Source organism: Anser anser (assembly GCF_964211835.1).
Source record: "Anser anser genome assembly, chromosome: 4".
NCBI lineage: Eukaryota > Metazoa > Chordata > Aves > Anseriformes > Anatidae > Anser > Anser anser.
In genome coordinates this window covers 5,366,974-5,386,467 of record NC_139724.1, presented here as the reverse complement: position 1 = coordinate 5,386,467, position 19,494 = coordinate 5,366,974, and the positions used below count along the sequence as shown (strand labels likewise).

The 19,494-nt window shown below is 39.1% G+C and overlaps 1 protein-coding gene across 5 annotated transcripts in view; it reads right to left on the bottom strand.

Moving 5' to 3' along the window:
• Positions 1-19,494, bottom strand: part of DKK2 (dickkopf WNT signaling pathway inhibitor 2) — a 151,272-nt gene that overhangs the window by 67,950 nt on the left and 63,828 nt on the right. For 4 of the 5 annotated variants that reach the window (XM_083835569.1, XM_083835570.1, XM_083835571.1 and 1 more), the window contains one exon: positions 18,906-19,076. The exons of the other annotated variant lie outside the window; for it this stretch is intronic. In XM_083835569.1, coding sequence (XP_083691695.1) covers positions 18,906-18,957 — 52 coding nt within the window. In that variant the 5' untranslated portion in view covers positions 18,958-19,076. The remainder of the gene's footprint in view (positions 1-18,905; positions 19,077-19,494) is intronic. 5 annotated transcript variants of the gene reach the window in all.

Below are 19,494 nucleotides of genomic sequence, written 5' to 3'. Positions count from 1 at the left end.
TGAAATTATTATTTTTTTTTTTTTAAACTCATCCCAAAAGCCTGCTGTTTCAAAAACTCTGCTGAGGATGATTCCCTTTAAGGTCTGTCTTGGTTTTCCTCTCAAGCCTATAAAACCAGAGCCTTCAGAACTTTTGAGCTTTATCCTCAATAATGCGTTTCGGAGAACATTTCAATATGGAAGCCCTTGAAGGGGCAAGAATGCAGAAAATGTGTTTCACAACAGCCTGCCATGGTACAGAGTATGAAGAAAGGACTTGGAGACTGGAAAAGCTGAGGCATGTTCAAAGAAGTTGAGAGCCTGAGGGTAGGTTTTGCAAAGCCCAAGTAATGACTTGAATAACACTGGTGAGCCACGGAATAGGACCAAGAGCATCAAAGGCCTCTTGGGGAGAAACAGGATAGGACAGTGGCTTCACAACAGTTTCGTGAATATGCGCTATTCAGGATCTATAATACCATAACAAATGAAAAGGGTTTAACACACAATATTCTTTGGGGGTGGGTGGGAGGGTGTGTTGCGTTACCAACATTTTGTCCTTTGGGAATATTCTGCATATTTGTGAGCAAAACATTGTGTAACAGCCTAGGAAAATGCCCTCCAGACTCTTCGCCAGGTCTCTGGAGCAATCCAGCTAGAAACATATACAGCCTAATCCAGAGAAAGGCCAAGAGCTACAACTCCTTCTGAAATTAATGGGATTTTTGAGTGTTCAGCATCCCACAGTTGGCTGAGCTCCTTTATGTGGCAGTAACTGCAGGCAGCTCTCTGGCTTGGGCGGGGAGAAAAACTCAGGGTTAACAGCCCGAACAGCACTCTGCCCGGTTGGCATTCAGCTGCAATCATTAAGACAGAAATCCTGAACTTAATTGCCTGCTCATTTTTGAAGGCAAATTTCCCAAGGACACCAATGGGATTTTGCCTATGATAGGATGTTAGCAAGGACTTCAGGCTTTGAATTACTAGTGACAGACGTTAAAAAAATACGAGGGATGCTCTCCAGCAAGATCAAATATCACCCATATAGCTTTAAATTTGGAGAGTTTTGTCCATTTTCTTAGCGTCTAGAACAAAGACCCTATGTATCTTCATCTTTGTTCTACACAAAGATATAACACGTTGAGGTCCTCCTATAAAGAGCTGAGACTCATATTTAAAGTGTAACTCTGCAAGTAGTAAATGCTTTCAACATACTAAAAAGAGCCAAATCCATTCCCTACCAAAATAAACAAACAAACAAAAAATCCCAAACACCACAAACCCAGCAACCCAGAAATAGGAAGAGTATTATCACAATACTTGAGCAGGACTGAAAAGCAAGCACTGAGTGATAAAACAAATACTAAAACATGGGATGTTTGAAGCAGAAGGCTTAACATGAACTGGAGAAAAAAAAGAGTGTAATGCTACCAAAATGGAAAGGTTAGTATTTTACAGAAGTAAAATTAAGTTAGCCTAAAAGACACATACAAGTCATGTCCAACCAAAGCGCTCTCCTGTAACAGGATACAAGCCTAGCAGATAGCAGAGACGCAGTAAATGTCATACAGGTTCAGCAGAGCAAATCTTTTAATACCGTCTCCCTTGACATTTTCATAAGCCACCAAGGAAGACACAGACTAGATGAAACATCATATTCAAGGGGTTCTTCTTAATGACTAATTGGAAATACATATATACAGATGTGTATATACAGAGACATTCCAAAGGAGCCTGTCCTTAATTGGTTATTCCCAGTATTTTTATAACAGCTTGAATTATAATGTTACCCATGGAATTAAATAAATGTCCTAAGTGGAAAAGGACTGCAATGACACTGGGCGAAACGGTCATTTTTCACAATAATACTGATAATATGGAGAAATAATCTGTGTTTCAAAAAAATATATAAAAAGGACAGACATAAGGTTGTGACTAAAAAGTATGAATTGTAGATGAATATCCTTTCCTTCATTTAGCAGAAAGAAAAGGCACATGAAAGAACATACAGCTGATAAAGACTAGCCATAGTTAGGCCACACAATGTAAGAAGCCTAAAAATCCAGAAAGACAAAAATGTATCATTTCTAAATAGGGAGAACCCATGGGGCTTCAGGCAGGACTAGAAAAATGCCAACACGAAAGCATAAATCACAGCTAAAATTACATTAGTAAAGAGGCATCAAATAGGTATCTGAGTTCTTTTTCTCTCTCCTTTTTTAAAGCCTGTTTTTATGTCTTGAAAGTTCAGGAAGAAAATTCTTCTTCCTGTTCCAGTTACATTTCACCCAGAATTGCCCCAAGGCCATATGAAAGTTAGCACTGGCTAATGGTTGGAAACAGAGGATGCAACGTTGTGTAGGGATGCTGCTACAGAAACAGAGAAGGGGCTCTCTGTGGAAGCATGGCATGGCAGACTCCAGCACTCCTACTTCCCCCAGGGAGGAGGTTTCCAACAGCCCAGTCTCTCTCCTCACTTGCCCTCCCCACTGGGCTTAGAAAACCCTCTCAGTATGCACATTCCACATTCCTCTGGCATATCAAAGACATATTAATACATTCCTAGCATGGCACTTGAGGGAAAAAGTATGCCCAAGAGATGTAATTATACTCCCAGCTCTCTGAAAGTGAAATATGGTCCATCTCTATCAGGAGGTACAAGCAACGCATAGGAAGAAATACATTTACTAGAGTAAAGATGGCACATGAAAATGAAATTTAGCATAGTTTGTTTGAATGCTTATTTTTATTATTTTTTTTTTATTTACACCTCCTGAAAGCACTAATAAGCTTCAGAGATCTGTACCTGTGCAGAGTCCCATGGACAGCAAGGGAGCACGAGGCTCACCCAGTTCTGCACACTAAGAGATAAAAGCAACGCCTGAGTGTCTGGCTGCACAGGGCACCTATGGACCTTTAACTTATACTAATTGACATAAGAATGTCCTCTTGCAGTAAATCAAAATGAGTTTTGTATCGCTTTGTGGATAACTTAGTTATCAAGTATTGGAGGCAGGCCCAGATCTTGCACTGCGAGCTGAGTAGCGCAAGGGTATGTCATCACAATTTGCAGTGAAGCCATAAATCTGCTGAGTCTCTGTATGACACCAAACACCAAACTGAGGTGAACTTCGTAGTCTAGTAAAATGTTTTATATAAATTACTTCTACAGCGTGTTGCCTTGCATTGCCATTTGCATGATAAATAAGAGAGTTTCAGGTCATACACAGAAATGCATAAAAAACTGTTTTAAGGAAGAGGATTCATCCCCATGGGCTATGAAATAATGCTCTGTTACGGTACCTTCAAAATCTGTTGGAGTTTTGCTATTGAACACAATACAAGCAGATTTGGACTTCAGTGAGCAGATTTTCTACAACACCTGTGGATGTTTTTAATTCCTGCAGTACACATTATGTCCCAAGACTGCATTTGGCATTGGAATGAGATGATTTCTGAGGCAACATATTCCCAAAGTATTCAAACATTCTTCCTTTCCTCTTTAGTTTCTTTGGTAGTACCTGCTGGATCACACTGAATTTCATTCATATTTTGAGAGAACACAGGATGATAGAGGTACCCACTTGGGCATCTTTCCCTATTCATCTGAAAGAGAATTCTTATAGACTAAAACAATAGCCTTTGCTTAACAGAATTTAATCTGTCTCTTAGAAGACACAGAAACAGAAAATGACTTGAAATGTACAGTATAAAAAGCATTATAAGAATTCAAAAGAAAAAAAAATGCAACCATGGTCTATTTTTCATGTTTCAGTATGCTATTCGTAACTGACTAGAAAAGCCTACTCATTAACAGCCGTTGTTCTAAAAACATGCAGTGTTTACAAGTTATGAGCATATAAGTGAAGGAATTTAAGATATTTATAAGCAAGCTTTTGACTTTGTAGATTCCTCAGCAGTTTTCCAATATTTAAAAAATAAAAAAATAAAAAATTACTGAGCACTTGCTAAATTATTAGTATTCAAACCACATGAATACAATATTCATCTTGTCTACCAAATAAACTACAGATACATTCCATATCAAAATATATTTTTGCATATACTCCAAAACACACTGTACAAAACAGCACAGCTGCTTGTTCCATTTTATGAGTTTCAAATAAAGGCTCAGATGATTACAAGGAAAAGGGGTCGGAAAAAGGCACAGACAGCCAAAGGAGAAAGTAGGCATATATTATCACGACACTAGTCCACTCATTTCTTTAATGCATCCCAGCCTGCGTGAGAAAAGCCTTCAGAGGCTCCACAATCAAAACTTTGTGCATTTTCTCACTCTGAAAATCCTAGCACAACAAAATGAGCCTTGCAATGTGACCCAAAGGACAACAAAGAAAGTTTTTGGCAAAACGATAAAAGATTCAATTTCCATAGCTATGGCCCTCTAACTGAGAATGTCCCTTTTTGATTAAACCAACTATGAGATCATCTCCAGCACTGAGCAAACAACTGCTATATTGTCATGCCAGGAGTATGTTGCTATTTGTGCTAAGGCAGGAAGACTTTCCACTTAACACTTAATTTATTTTTATTTAAACATTACATAGCTCTAACATAAAACAACAAGAACCTGGTGCTGATGGGTGAGATGATCTCTGCACTCCTGCTCTTCGCATCCAAAACGGCTTTTGGTCTTTTCAGAGATAAGTAAGTCACTCATTCCTCTGATGGAATGAGGTGATTTCTGAGGCAACATATTCCCAAAGTATTCAAAACTAGTTGCAGACAAAATTTGCACTTACTTCCTCAAATCAGTTTCTCTTCATGGTTTTGGTTATCTTGATCAAAATCTACCTTGGGACAGATATTTCTGAATAAGGTGACTTAGTTCTTAATAAAGGGACTTACATAGCAAATTTATTGAAGAATTTTTGTTGTTGTTTTGTGATTTTTTTTTTAACTTTTTCTAGTAAAAGAGTGGCATAGGAGGCAGTGTAACAGTCATTCAAAAAAAAAAAAAAAACCACTGATCCCGGCTAATGTTACAGACATAAGTAAGAAAGTGCTTCACAATCAAAAATAAGGTTAGGTGAGTGGGGAGAAACAAAACAAAAATCTTGAAGTGTTAAACTGAATAGAAGATACAATACAAATGTATTGTATTGACTGGACTTATTCCATCTTCTTCCAGTGCTACATATAGATCACTAATCAGGGGTGGTATGATTGAAGAAATATGATAACCATTATTTCCTTCTCTTTATTTCCAAGAAATAGTGCTAGTGTTCAGAAAATCTGGCAGAAGTACACAGCAATAATCCAAAGGCAAAGTATTATATTTAAAAGCCTACAATTTCTTAACTTGATATCTGCTGTTAGGTCCAAATTTTACAAAAGGGCTAGAGTTTCATACTCTTGCTTGCTACCAATTTTCATCTCAGGTCTTAAAAAAAAAAAAATAAAATAAAAAAAAAACCCTCTTCTCCAGCTCAAAGGATGTTTAAAGTGAATGCAGAGGTATCTGTGAGAGTCAGTGTACTAAAAGTTTCCAGCAAATGTTGTCAGAGTTGCTACCCACCAATCCTATTGCAAACTTGTGCAAATAGAAATGGATTACGCAAACATAATTTGCAGACACCTTCACCCTTATTACAGAAAAAGGGACATGAAGGACATTTGTCTCCTTCTGTATTTTTTTTCTTAAACTTGCTGTAATCATCGTCTACCCCTCTACTACACAAGAAGTGCAACTCTGATTAAGAAAAAATTGCAAGCGAGAACCTGGATGAGTATCCAAATTGCTGACCCTCTCATACCTCAGCTTCTATGAGATTTAAATTTGGAAATGTAAAGCCATGACACCCTTCAGTTTGAAGAAGAACACACCAATATTAAGATTTTGTTCAGATGCACTGTGTCCTACAGTTATAAAAACCTGGTTTGTGGTTCATTTAGGAGAAAGGGATGAAAAATATTGTCACTTGCCCAACTCCACAGAGCAGGAACGCAGCAGTATGGGAATAGCTTCCAGGCCCTGATCAGGCACCGTATTATAAGCAGTTAATATCAGGTACCCCCCAAAAAGGTTTGATAGCTTAGGAGTGACTGACTGTGCTTTGATGACACGAAATATATGCTGCCTTATCAGCATTTAATACCATTTCCAAATAAGAAAGTGAAGGAGGAGAACCAAAGCTGACAGAGGAATTGAAAGGGGACCAGTGATGATGTCAGTGTTGCTAACTGCACTATCTATCTTCTTTTTATTTGATCCCTTTCCCATAAGTAATCTGGGCTGGCACAGAAAAGCTTTGTGGTATTTCAAGTTGTGATACTTCAAAGCTCTGTGCAGTAGCAACAGCAGAGCATAAAAAAGGGAACTTGGATTAGTGGCTTCAGCTCCGAACGATAAAGCAACGTGCATCAACAGGGACAGATCCTAGCAACTGCCTTCACCCCTCCATGAGAAGCCCCTCCCCAACGGCCTGACCTCCTGCAGAAGATATCCTTTAGAAATTTTAGAACATAGGCTCTAATTCTTGCTCTAATGGTGCTTTTTCCTGCAGGACACCTTGTTTCTGTGAAAAAGACATCAATATCCTACTTACCATCCTCCAGGGACTCACCATTGCCTTAATCACATTAAAAAGTTCATTACAATTGCTAAGGTAGAAAGCACAATATGGAAGATTTCAATCAAAGCCTCACAAATCAGTAAAAGAAATGAGGGGAAAAAAGTTCAGTTGCAGATATTCCTCTTCCGAGCGTGAGCTGCAACTAATTTAAAGTGCATGTTAGAAAGGAACGTATCATCTCATTTAATAAGAGCTCAAAGACCAGGGCAGACAAATAGCTCCTGAGAGGGTGATTCCCAGGGATAGCCAGCCAGCAATTCCCAGTTTAATCCATCACAGTCAATGACAAGAACTGTATCAGAATAGTCAGCTCTCCCTTTTACTTGTTACTTTTCATTAAAGGGATTAAGGTGCTTAAACCAAATGTTGTGCTGGTTCACGTTAGCAAACCAGAAGGATACCTAAAGATGTTCTCTGCATAAGATATTATGGCTAATTAGAAATTGAATTGATATAATATTTGGAAAGTATCTTTGTGTTTTGAAATCAATAAAGTAAATGGATAGCTTTGGGAAAAAAAAACTGTAGGGCTGTAGCGATTCAGTGCAGCCTTAAAACAGACCTATGAATACAGTAACAATTTTACACCATTTCTGAAAGCTTGGGCTGTGGACATTTGTTCTGATGGGCAGCAGGTGTAGGGAAATTGCCAGTGAAAAATTCCTGTGTGATAATACTCTCACCCGGCCACCGCTACTGATCCAAGATATGGTTTTCATGCTATGCCATCCTACACAAACAACTTGGAAGCATCATAACGTGAAATATCATGTAACATTTTATACCACCCCGGCTTACTTGGGGGGGTAATAAAGCTGAATAACGCTGGCTCTTCTACAGACAGCCTGCATGCTTTCTATGAACGTCTCACAGCCATTACTGTCTCTTCTTTTTCCCTGCTGATGAGAGCAACTTGTTGCAGAGGCACCTTGCCTGAGCTGGGACTTTACGTGTTTTGTATTATTAGCCTTCCAGGAAAATAAGGAAGAAGAAAAATCTCTTTTACCCTGCGACAATGCAACCATATTCTGATTTTTTTTTTTAATCCATATTCCTTCCAGTACCAGTATTAACCAAAGAGGCAGTAATTTTTTAAATAGAAGCCCATGAGTAATATACAAGGGAGCTGCATAATTTTGTATCTAAATTTGCTTGGAATACGCCTACCAAAAATACAGGAGTGGATAAAGTGTTAAAAAGGAAATTAAGAGTTTAAATAGGCATTTACTATATTTTCCTAAAGCAAACAGTAAGTTAACCACTTCCATGGTTAAGCTCTGGTGTCTATTGTTTTCTGATTACAAGTACAAGTCATCGTAAACTGCATTTTCTTAATAAAGAGTCCTAGAGCAAGGATTTTCTACAACAATTGTATGAGGTTTTTTTCCACAGTGGAGATAATTTTTCATCTATAAAATCAAGGAAATGTGAAAGCCCAAAAATCTTATCACCTACGAGCTCCACAACCTAGGTAGAAACTCAACATACACGTTCCCAAACTGGACTGGGGAAGTAGAGCCTTGCAAAGCCAGACACATACATTCCTCAGGAATAAAACATAACACCTTTCAAGTGCGCAGGCTAAAGATAATTGGCATTTACTACATTTACACTTTTTTTCCCCATAAATAATTATATGCACACCAAATTTACAATTTAACTTCACTCAGAGAAAACAAACACCCTATGGGGAACTGACCCTTAATTTGCCCAATAATGTCTTCATTCTGCGGTTATTGTTTTTCATGGTTCTTTAAACAGGAATACATTAAAAAGGCAATGGGATGGTTTGAATTCTGGTATTTCTATGACTGCAAAGCTATCTTACAGCTCTTCACGTCTCACTCTTTGATGCTGGATTACCTTTCTTTGGCCTATCTGCCAAGGGATCAGTGTGCCAGGAGCCTTCCCCAAGCCTTTTCCTGCACTAGGCAAGGAGCCAGGACCCTGACATTACCTGTGGTCTCACTGACTTCATTTGATGAGGATAGGGCTCTCCAATTTTTCCACTCTGCTGAAGGACAGAGGGATGCTACCTACTTTTAATATATCATAGGGAGGCTATTCTCATTCCATACATCATCTCAGCTTGATCACCACAGCAGGCCCATTCCTCACCCAAAACAAGAGGAACCAACTTTTTAGCACCACGAAGGTCTTGCGAGAGTTTGGACGTTTTCCTGCCACGCTGCTGGTCTGGGTGCACTAGTGCTTGTGTACAGTAAACACTGGCATCTGGTGGCAGCTAGGAGAATCACAGCCCTATATTTCCAGAGGCACAGCAGGGAACATAAAATAGAATGATGTATTTAAAGATGGTAGCTTAAGCATGAATTGATACTCAATGGTAAGATGATCAAACCTCTAATCATGACCATCAGCCAGATCAACATCCTTGCAAGCTCCTCGTGACAGCATATTTATATTCTTGGCAGGAAACTTGAGTCAGCTAGTTTCTAGTGCAAATCTGATATGAGTGGTTGATCTGAACCCCATGGAAAAAGCTCTAAAGATAGTTCCGGCGGACAGGGCTTCTGCTTGTAGAGAACTGGATACTGGAACTTAGATGATGCTGCAATTTGTACTAGATTAGGATAAGACTGAAGCCAAGTCATTCAACTGAGTTCATATCATCAATATAAAGCTATAAAGTGAGGGTTTGTATGTGCAACTATTGTCATTCCCATGTATTTTGTTGTCTGTTTCAGTATCTCCTATTGCATCTCTGCTGCAACATCAGGGAGCTTTTCTTCTGCAGAGACTAGCCTGATACTGAATATTTTAAATAGTGTGAGGAGTTTGGAATGAGGTTTGTTTATGTGTCTGGAGTTAAATGTCCTTATCCGAACCAAAGTGCGCATACTTCTGAGCTTCATGCATTATTAATTACTCCTCAGGAAGCTGTCTCTCCAGACAAGGCACATTATTCCCAATTTAGAATTTAGAAGAGTAAGTAAACACATTTGAAGTACAGCAAAATTGGAAAGGACTAGCAAAGTAAGTACAAGAATGATGCTAGGTCTCACTTAAATCTAGTTCATTCGCTTTCTTCAAAAGCAAGATTAGAGAGGAGTAGATGGATGACCTTATATGCCTATCTGAGAAGAAAAGGAGACTGATAAAGGCTATTGAAACAAAGCAGATAAAATACAAGACACAGTGGCACAGTGAATAAATTCAGATGAAAAATCAGAAGGGTATTTTTACTGAGTGAAGGTTAGCCATTCAACCAGCCAATACAAGGGCAGTATTGACTATGGCTTGAAGCCTTTAATTCAAGATTAGATGTTCTTTAAAAATACATACACCGTCTCAGATAGTTCCTGACATGCCATAGAAATCATGGATTAATAACCTATGGCCTGAACCATGCAAGGAGCCTGACTAGATGATTTTAACAACTTCTGGCCTTAAAAATTTATGCATATATGGTACCAAATTGAGCATGTAAATAATTCCTTCCCCATTTGCTAATTGCAGTGATTTCAACAGGCCAATTGAACACCTTTAATTTAAGTATGGGATTACATGTAATACTCACAAAAGACCATGATTAGGATCTGTTGGAGGTTACAGATGTCTGTCCAAAGGTTGATCATCTGGCCATTCAAAGCCCAACAACATTCTCAAGCAGAATAAATAATATTACCCAATGCAAATTGAATTTTTATTTTTTTTTTTACCCCTCTCTGGACAACCTCCTTAGAGATTGGGATCTGCGTAACAGCTGAGTCAACTTCTCTTTACAGAATCTGTTATGATCAGACATTTAAAATTCTTTGAAAGTAAAAGAAACTTGGAAAATTAAATTGTATTTCAATTTATCTGACTCCATTCCAAGTCTGTAACGTCTATTACATATCAGATGGTTTATATTTGAGACTTATTTTAAGAAGCAAGCAATATTTTGGAGGTCCGTACAATTTTTAACTTGATGCATCACAAAAAGGGGCTTTATAAACAATATTGATTCATTGGTGCCTAAGAAATCACACCACGTCAAAATAATACCATGCTTTTTCTCAAATTCTTTCTTGCTTCCATCAGGCATAAAAAGCCGTTTCATGCTACAGAAGTCTCTCATCAAGAGCCTCAGTGCCTTGTATAGGTTTTCTGAATTCTCCAGAAATTTCCCCCAATGACTAGCCTGCCCCAGTGTGGAATCCCAGTGCTGTGTTTTGTAGCCCAGGTCTTACAGATGAGTTCCACTGTTGCCACAAGCCCTTCTATGTGTGGTACCAAAACCTGAACTGTCCTTTTAGGCCACTGCACCCTGCATGAAAGGGAAAGGGAAAGAAAAAAGAACAGAAAGGGAAAGAAAAGACACTGCAAAACTAAACAAAGGCAAAGTGGATTTAGAAGTCACTTCATGCATGTGTGCATGTATTTAAATGCATAGAAGCTACGCATCAAAAATAACCTGAAGGCCTTTGGTCTTCCTCGTATGAGAAATGTGAAGAAAAGATTCCAGTCACCTCACTTTTGTTTGGGTCTGTCGAAGGCGAGGCAGATGAATAAACTAGACCAATGTTGAAATGACTTGCTTCCAGCACTTCCACAGTTTAATCACATCTCCCTGAGCACCTCAGATATCCTTTTTCTAGGCACACAAAAGGATGCAGACCTACAACAAAGGAGCTTTGTGTGTTTCACTACCTACCATAGGCATTAAACTCTTAATGGCTGACATGTCTTTGGAGCTGAAAACTGTTGGCAAAACATTTCTTGTTTTTCTCTCAGTCTAGGAAAATGAGATATTGCTTCTATATTAAAGTATTCTGAAATGAGTCACCTACAGCAGTGTAACCTGCCATATCCATTTGGTAACAGCAGAAGACATCAATTTTCAAAATCTTATCAGAAGTCACCAGTCCGTAAGTATTAGTGGCGCCTACTGAATTTTATCCAGGGACCTAACTGAAAACATCTGTTCTTTTACTTCACAGCAAATCAATAGATTAAATCAACCTTCTCTTTCCTCCTTTATTCTGTTCAATAAAGGCATAGGTTTTCTTTCATTTTTCTTCTATTTCTTTTAATAACCCACTTCTCCTTGCAAGTCAAATCCAAGTATATTATAGAGATTTCTGTGTCTCTTTCTGGGCTTACTTGGGGAGACATATATCTATGCTCTAGCAGAAGACAAGAAGAAGTAATTATTTTTGAGGCATGTATTTACAAAGGGCTTGGTAAAATTATACATAGTGTTTGGACCGCCGCCCAGCAATACTAAAAAAAATAGTAATAGGTACTAAAACAAAAACATACTAGGACGAATAATGTTTATTGCCTTTTTTCAAGTCTATAATTCATGCTATAAAATTTGATGTTATTATTAGAAATACCCACCTCTGCTCCCATACATTTCACCAATGTGATACAATATCACAACTGTGAAGCACGACGTGCTTTGCAAAGTCACCCACATTATGGCACTTATTTAGGTAATTTCTGACTAGATTCAAAACTATATTATGATTGTACATACTGTATCATCCCACTAGTACCACTCATTAGACTTGCACCAGGATATACCAAACAATACAGCCCAATACCCAGACTAAAGTATTTTATTAAAAAAAAAAGCACTCTTCCCTCAAGTAGTAGACAAAATTAAGTACTTCTGGACTGAGAGGATGAAAGATTAAAGTACAAGTGGTCAAAAAACAGAGGGAGGAACTATCATTTCTACAGCACAGTTGGTATTAAAAATTATCACCGAGATAGCAGAACTGGGAATTTCTGTTCTTGCACTATATCAAGACTGTCTAAATGTAGCCTGAGGATTACCCTCCCAGTCCCTGAAAAGACAGCTCTAGATAGGGATCTTTAATATTAAACTGAGAACAAATTTATGTACACAGCTTGCACCTTTTCTGTTATATATGGAGATTCCACATTGCTTATGAAGTCTTAATTCATTGTATTTTGACTTCATAAATGAAGACACTTTTACCACTGATAGGTAGATGTAAATAAAACACAGGAGAAGCATGTTTGACTTGAGCCAAAATTCTGTTACATTCATGACATGCATTGCAAAGCTGCTACGGGAAGCGTGCGGAAGTTTTATTTCCGTATGTATGAGAAGCTGATAAATATAAACAGAGCTAGTCTATAATAAGGTGACATATACAAGTATATCAAATCCTTTAAATCATGCAGGAAAGATAAATCACTGCCTGACCCAGATAACGAGTTCTGCTAGCATACTTTGTAGTATATTGTATCCATACGACAACCTGGCAGAGGCTCCCACATAAAACCAGTAACATGGGAAAAGGGTATTACAGCATCCACTCACTGTCTTATAACCATTTGGATCGAGGCTTTTGCCCCATGTCACGGCCGGCACTACTGACTTAAGTCCCAGTAAATCAAACCCCGTTTTGGCTTAGCGACTATGAAAAACACAATATAGGGATCCCAGAACCATGTCATCTGAGGTTTTCCATCAGCGCAGTGCAGCACAGCAACTTTAGAGCCTTGCCATTATTCATCAGTGAGCTAAAGCCCAAGAGAACGTTCCCCAACAGCCTGAGGTGAGGATAAGGAGGATTTTGAGGAAAAGTATTACTGGAACTTAATTGAATACGGTATCAAGGTAAAAAGGGATGGACACAAAGAAACATCTCTTACGACAAGAGAAGAAGCAGAGACAAACACAGGGGAAAAATAAAGAAGCGACAATCCACTACTAAGCAAACGTTAGGCTGGAAGGGTGTAGTGGTTGATCAACCCTGACTCGGGCTATCTTGTCAGCCAGAAAGGAAACTGATTTAACTGTCATCTGATGAATGACAGAACAGCAAAGTCAGTCTAAAAGTGGGATATTGTCGCTTTCTATCTCAGTTCCCATGAACAAAGCGGAATTTTTTCATTTGAGTTTTCTCTTTGTTAGCTATTAAAGCAATGATGCCTCACTTGCTACCGAACAAAAACAATAAGAAAACGGGAGGACCCAAGATGACTGAGACCAAACCCCATAAAATAATTAAACTTCAGACCTACCCTAATGCTGACATCAAATGTGTAAGAGTCATTGATAGTTCTCTGTTTCATTATGGGAAACAGAGATTGATGAAACACAGCTGTGTTCACAGCAATTGATGGCATACATCATCATTTCCACAGCATTCACATTAAATTACTTAGCAGCTATAGTGCCAGTATAGATTATGGGATAACCCAGCCCTTTCTTTTAATCTCAGGCATCTGGAATTTCAGGGTCAGATGAACTTTTTTTCCTTCCTTTTTTTTTTTTTTTTTTTGGTAGGCAAGAGAGACAAAGTAGTAATACCAAAAGAATGAGAATACCAAATCTCCTCTAAGGAATATGTATTCACATCGCACTCAAAAATAACATTTAAAGTAATTCCTAAATTTTAATATATATTAATATCCAACCACAGAGCGCAGGAAAAGGGAGAAAGGCTTACACTTACAAGAAGTTCAAAAACCATCCCGTAAAACTATTGGCAACCTAGAATTCTTCTGTATGAACCTCAGCTGTGTGACTTGCATATTTTCACTGTATTAGACAAACTAGGAGCACCATGCCCTCAGAAAGGCAGCTGATGTGACGAAAGGTCCAAATGATCCCTTCTAACCAAAGCTGTATGGTACTTAAATGCAAGACCATTCTGGACAGTGTTAAGTTGATACTGAAATTGCAACCAAGCTGCTTTAACACAGGAACTTCAAGCACTAAACAATTCAGCTGAAACCCAGATGATGTGATTACAACCGGGCAAGTGCTTTACTTGCCAATTCAAGGACTCAAAGACAGCTTCTCTATCTGAAGTAGAGATGCTTTTATTTTGAAAGCAGACTGAACAAATAATAAGCACTGTGATTCTAGTATGTAAAAATAAATATATATATATATGTGTGTGTGTATAAGAGGCAGCAGCAGAATGCATGTTTAAATAAGAAGCCAGGCTAATAAAAAGAAAACCCTGCATTTAGGTTATTGTTTTTAAAAATTAAACTCACTGTGATATGTAATAGAGCAATAGCATAAGGAAGCAGCAACACAGTAAAAAGCATGTCTTCTAAAACTGCCAAGGACAGTTTAGTCTAAACCACAGTGTAAATTGTGAATAATAAAAACAGGAAACTCTGGATTTCCAGTGGACTAATCTTTATAAAATAGCAATAGCCTCAGGAAACCATAAAAATAAAGCCACTTGACCATGTTATTGATTTATGAAAATATGTTCCAGAAACCCCCCACCTCAAACATGCACACATTTCCATGCCATCTTTATGATCCTTTATGTTCTACAAAATTCAAGTTTCCCACCATCCCATTTTACTGAACTTGGAGGTGACGGTTATGTTACACCTTTTCTTTCCACTATGGTCTCTTAGTTTTCTTTGCCACACGTTAGATACTCTCTTACTTATTATCCACTTCATTTACAGGGTAATTTTTGAAAATGTTTTATGAAAGGTCATAAAAAAACTAATTTAATTTCTAGGAGTTTCAGTAATAAAGAAGGTAAACAACTTCACGTAAAGCGAGTGAAAATTACCAAGGTCATTAAAGACACTCAGCGTTCAAAGCAGGTTTGTTGTTGTGTCACTAAATTTGTGTAAAGGGAGTTCATATTTTTGACATTCATCACGATACTTTAAAAGAATACATCTCATCTGTCTTGAGCCTAGCAGTTTTAAAGCATTTCAAATGAATTGGGGAAATATTTTGAAGTTCCATTCAGCATCATGTGTTCAATGTCCTGAGTCACTTGAAGGAAGAAAGCAACGTCATATTTCTTGAAACTCTTCCACTGTTATTTATGACACCTAATGACTGTAACCTACCTGGTCAGAGTTTGTTACTTCCACAAAAATAAATTAAAAAAAAAAAATTTAAAAAAATAGAATTGTGCTTGCCACAGCTACAATTTTAACCTGAGAAAAGTCAGCTTTGCCAGCCTGCTCTGACTGCCAAACATCCGACCTGAGCGCTTCTGCACTTTGGTGCTCCTGCACATCAGTTGGGAAGCTGCAGTAATTAATCCAACACAAGGGAATGATACTCCACCTCAGATCATATCCCAAAAAACAATCCTTCCAGCCTGTTGAAAGAGAATGACCAGAACGTAGCTACTTTGCAGAATTTGTCACCTGTAGTAACTCTGCTTGTAACAGGACAGAACCTGGCAGCAAATAAGAATAGAGGTAGCGGAAAAGGTATCCAACATTGTCTTCTGGGATATCTCAGAGAGAAATGGATATAACTATCAAGCATATCACATTTATTCCCCTTAGTCGACATTGCATAGCAACCTACTGTAAAAGGGTAGGACTAACAGACAAAAAACAAGAAATTCTTTCGATACAGCTGAGATACTCTCCACCTAGGAAGACATTGCCCATCTGAAAAGTGCTTTGAATGCTTTTCTTCCAGTCTCAAACAGCTAAATAAAATTATATGCTGCAACTAATAAGCTCAAGGCAATGTTTCATCTGCCTTAGCCTATGTCACAGCCATCCCGGGACAATCACGAACCCAGATGACCCAGGGGAGCCAAAACACACTATGTAGAGCAAATCATTCCATCATTTCTTGAGAACAAAATAGACTCATTAACCTATTGTATGTATTTGTACACATGCAAAAATACAGCTGTGCACAGCTTTCCTCAGAGAGAGGAGAAGCAGCCTGGACCCTTTTCCAGGCTGGATGGTAAAGTTTCACACTCCCCGTTTTTGGCAGGTTGCTACATGTCACAGTGACATTTCTGTTTTCTGTCAAGACCAGGCACAGGTTTTTATTTTCTGAATTTGGAGAAACACCTCCCTGTTCTGGGAACTTCGTGCTGCAAGTATTTCCCTCTTGAAACGTTTGTCCTACCTGAAAAGGCGCTTAGTGAGTCCCCAAATCCTCATTCTAATCAGGGGTCCCCAAGTTTGATTTATGTAAGCAGTAACTGAGCCATATTGAGCTATGATGAAGCCATTCAGTAGTCACACAGCTCTGTAGCAGCCTAGCACAGGGCTGTTTTTAAGTGTGATTGCTTGCTCCATTGGTCAGGTGCCATTGCAGAGCCTGGGGAACAGTGATGTATAGCAGTAGACTATATTTTCATTTTGACTTCATGTTTGATCCTCTGGTGAGCTGTAGCAGAACAATTATTTGCTGCTTTAGCTAGGCTGGGTTGGAATCTAACATTACAAAAAATTGATGAGGAAGGGCAAATTCTCTCCCATGTATATTTTTGTTGAGATCCCATGTGCTGTTGAAAACAGAATAAAAATTCATCATGTCTGTTTTATGCCTCAGACTAATTTCTCCACACCTTGTCCTTTCTCCTGTTATCCCAATCTTAGTGCCTTTCCGTGCCCCTGCTCTGCAGGATCAAGTACCTCCGTAAGAGGTTTCTGTATTTCTTAAATAGCTGTATTTTCAGCTCCATCTGCCTATGTTACATGACTATGTAATATACCTACTTACCTCAGATGACTATGTGACTCATAATACCCCCTCACCTCCTGCCGTCCTTCCTTGATCACAGAGCAAGGAAAAGGGGTGCCTGCTTGCATTACTATTGCTATGAGGGGCAGGAGTGGCAAATGTTTTCTGCTGGCCCCATGCTCCCACATAATCCAGAGCTGTATCTCTGAGACGCAAGCCATTCAGTGTTTCAATCTATTTTATTCTTCTTTCTCCAAAAGTGCTCCCTGGGCGCGGAAGCAGGTGACACCCTCCAACAGCATTTCTGATATGCAAATGTCTGCAGGGGCAGCTCTCTGGGTGGCCCATCTCCAAGATGGGAAAATCCTCAAGAGTAGCTCTGCAGAGCCCAGCAGTGCTTACACAGGGAGCAAGACAGCAGCAATGGATATTACAGTAACTGCACTGGAAAATTCCCCCATCCTCCCCTGAGCATCTGCTCTACACGTGTTGAACAGACCTTCTTTGTCTCTTGTCCAGCAACATGCGAGTGAACCCAAGTTCCCCCAGGGAATGGAGGGATACAGGAGAAGTCAGCATAAAGATTTGTGCTGGAAGGATAAAAGATAACAGCCTGTCAAACTGCAGACCTTTAAAGCTTAACACTTTCTTTCAAATTTGCTCTCACACTGCTATCTGCTGCCAGAATATAAGAAGTTTGCGACCCCGACTTACATTTACTGCTTCTTATCGAGACATTTCAGAAAGGGAAAAAATGGAGAAAAATACAGTGTATAAACACAAAAATACAACTGATAACTATTTGCATCTTCAAATTATGTTGAGAACTGTTCAACTTGTAACAACCACAACTGTGCAAGACAGCATACAGACTCAGACAAATGTTTTCTTTGGTCATGTCTTTGCAGAAGTAACTTTATCATCTCTCACACACACCTTGCTGCAGCTCCCTCAAAAAGTTTCACCTCGCAGTTTATTCCTCATAAATTCAAAATGCCAAGACATCAGATCTTACCTACTTTGACATCCAAGCCACCTAGTCATGTGAACTGAATAGGATTTCACGTGGAAGCACAGAGTAATCTGAGATTATTCAAAAAAGCATGGACTAAAAGGTGGCTTCAGACAAGTACAGCTAAGTCAGCACACAACACCTGAAAAAAGTTCTGTTAACAACTGAAACATATTCATGCAGTACGAGGACAAGACCATGTTGTTTTGGGGTCCCAAGTCCCTAGCAAGATATTTAGTTGGCAGCATGTGTCTATACTGGTCCTTCTGGAGCTAGCCCCATGCTTCAAGTTCACAGTGTAGACAAAATCACTTCAGTTTTTGGTCTGTAGTATGTTTAAAAGCATTAGTTTTTCATACTTTGAGTAATTCACACAGTTCCAGTAAATATTTTTCCTTAGAGGAAGAACAAATGGCCTGAAAAAAGCATTCTTTTGGTGCTGCCTGAATAGAAAGACTACAAATGCACCTCAAGGGACATAAACCATGTACTGAGGTGAAAATCCTCAGCTATTTCATAGAAGCTGGGGAAACTACTATATGCACATGAAGTGCAAAAATGGTGGCTCAAATTTTTAACATTATCAAATAAGTGAATTTTGAATTTTTCTCTGTAGTGCTGTTGTATTAATGTGCTGGCTGACTCTCTTCTAAGGAGGCAGCTTAAACATCCATGAGACAGGATAAACATTATTTCATTTTAGAGCCTATAAGGTACCTCACTTCTAAATAAACACCTCTTGAAAATATTGAGGTAAAGAAAATGATCGGTACAGAAAGCACTCATGAGAAAAGAAAAAAGGAAGGGGCAAAAAAGAAAGAGGTGTAATTTGGACAAAAAGCACTGGAGAGCTGAGATGGCAAGTCCTGCTTACAGAAAGAGGTGGGAGCTGTACCTGACTGCTGCGCTGCTCCCTCCACACCCCTCTCTGTAGCTGCCTCCTGCATGCCCTTGCATCACCCTCAGGACTTCCAGGGACATGGTGCGGGCCAACAAGATGCACTGGAGCTGCTGGAAGTCATCCCTTTTCTTGTCTTGTATGCACCTGGAGCCAGCCCTGCATAAGCTGTATGGGAGACAGAAGACCGGCTGCTTCCTAAACAACCATTTCTGGCAGAGAAGGGTGCAGCGCAGTAGTACTGGTCCCTACAAAACCACCTGTGACCCTCAGGGTCCACCAACAGAAGAGCGTGCAGCATGTGTCTGAGATCACCTGGATCCTCCGTCTCACCACTTGGGTGTTTCTTCCTTGCAGCTACCTTCTGACAAAGACCACCCAGGAGCTAACAGGGAAATCCATTAGCTGCTGCTCACCTGGTCTAAATTTGAAAAGGTGAACAAGAGGGTCCATACCCAATTGTGAATCCCCCGTGCTCTCCAGCCCCACAGACTCGTCCATTATTGCATTTATTGTTGAGTACAGATCCACATTTGGATATTGTGCAGGATGGAAATTCTCTTGGTTTTCTGGAATTCATTACAAC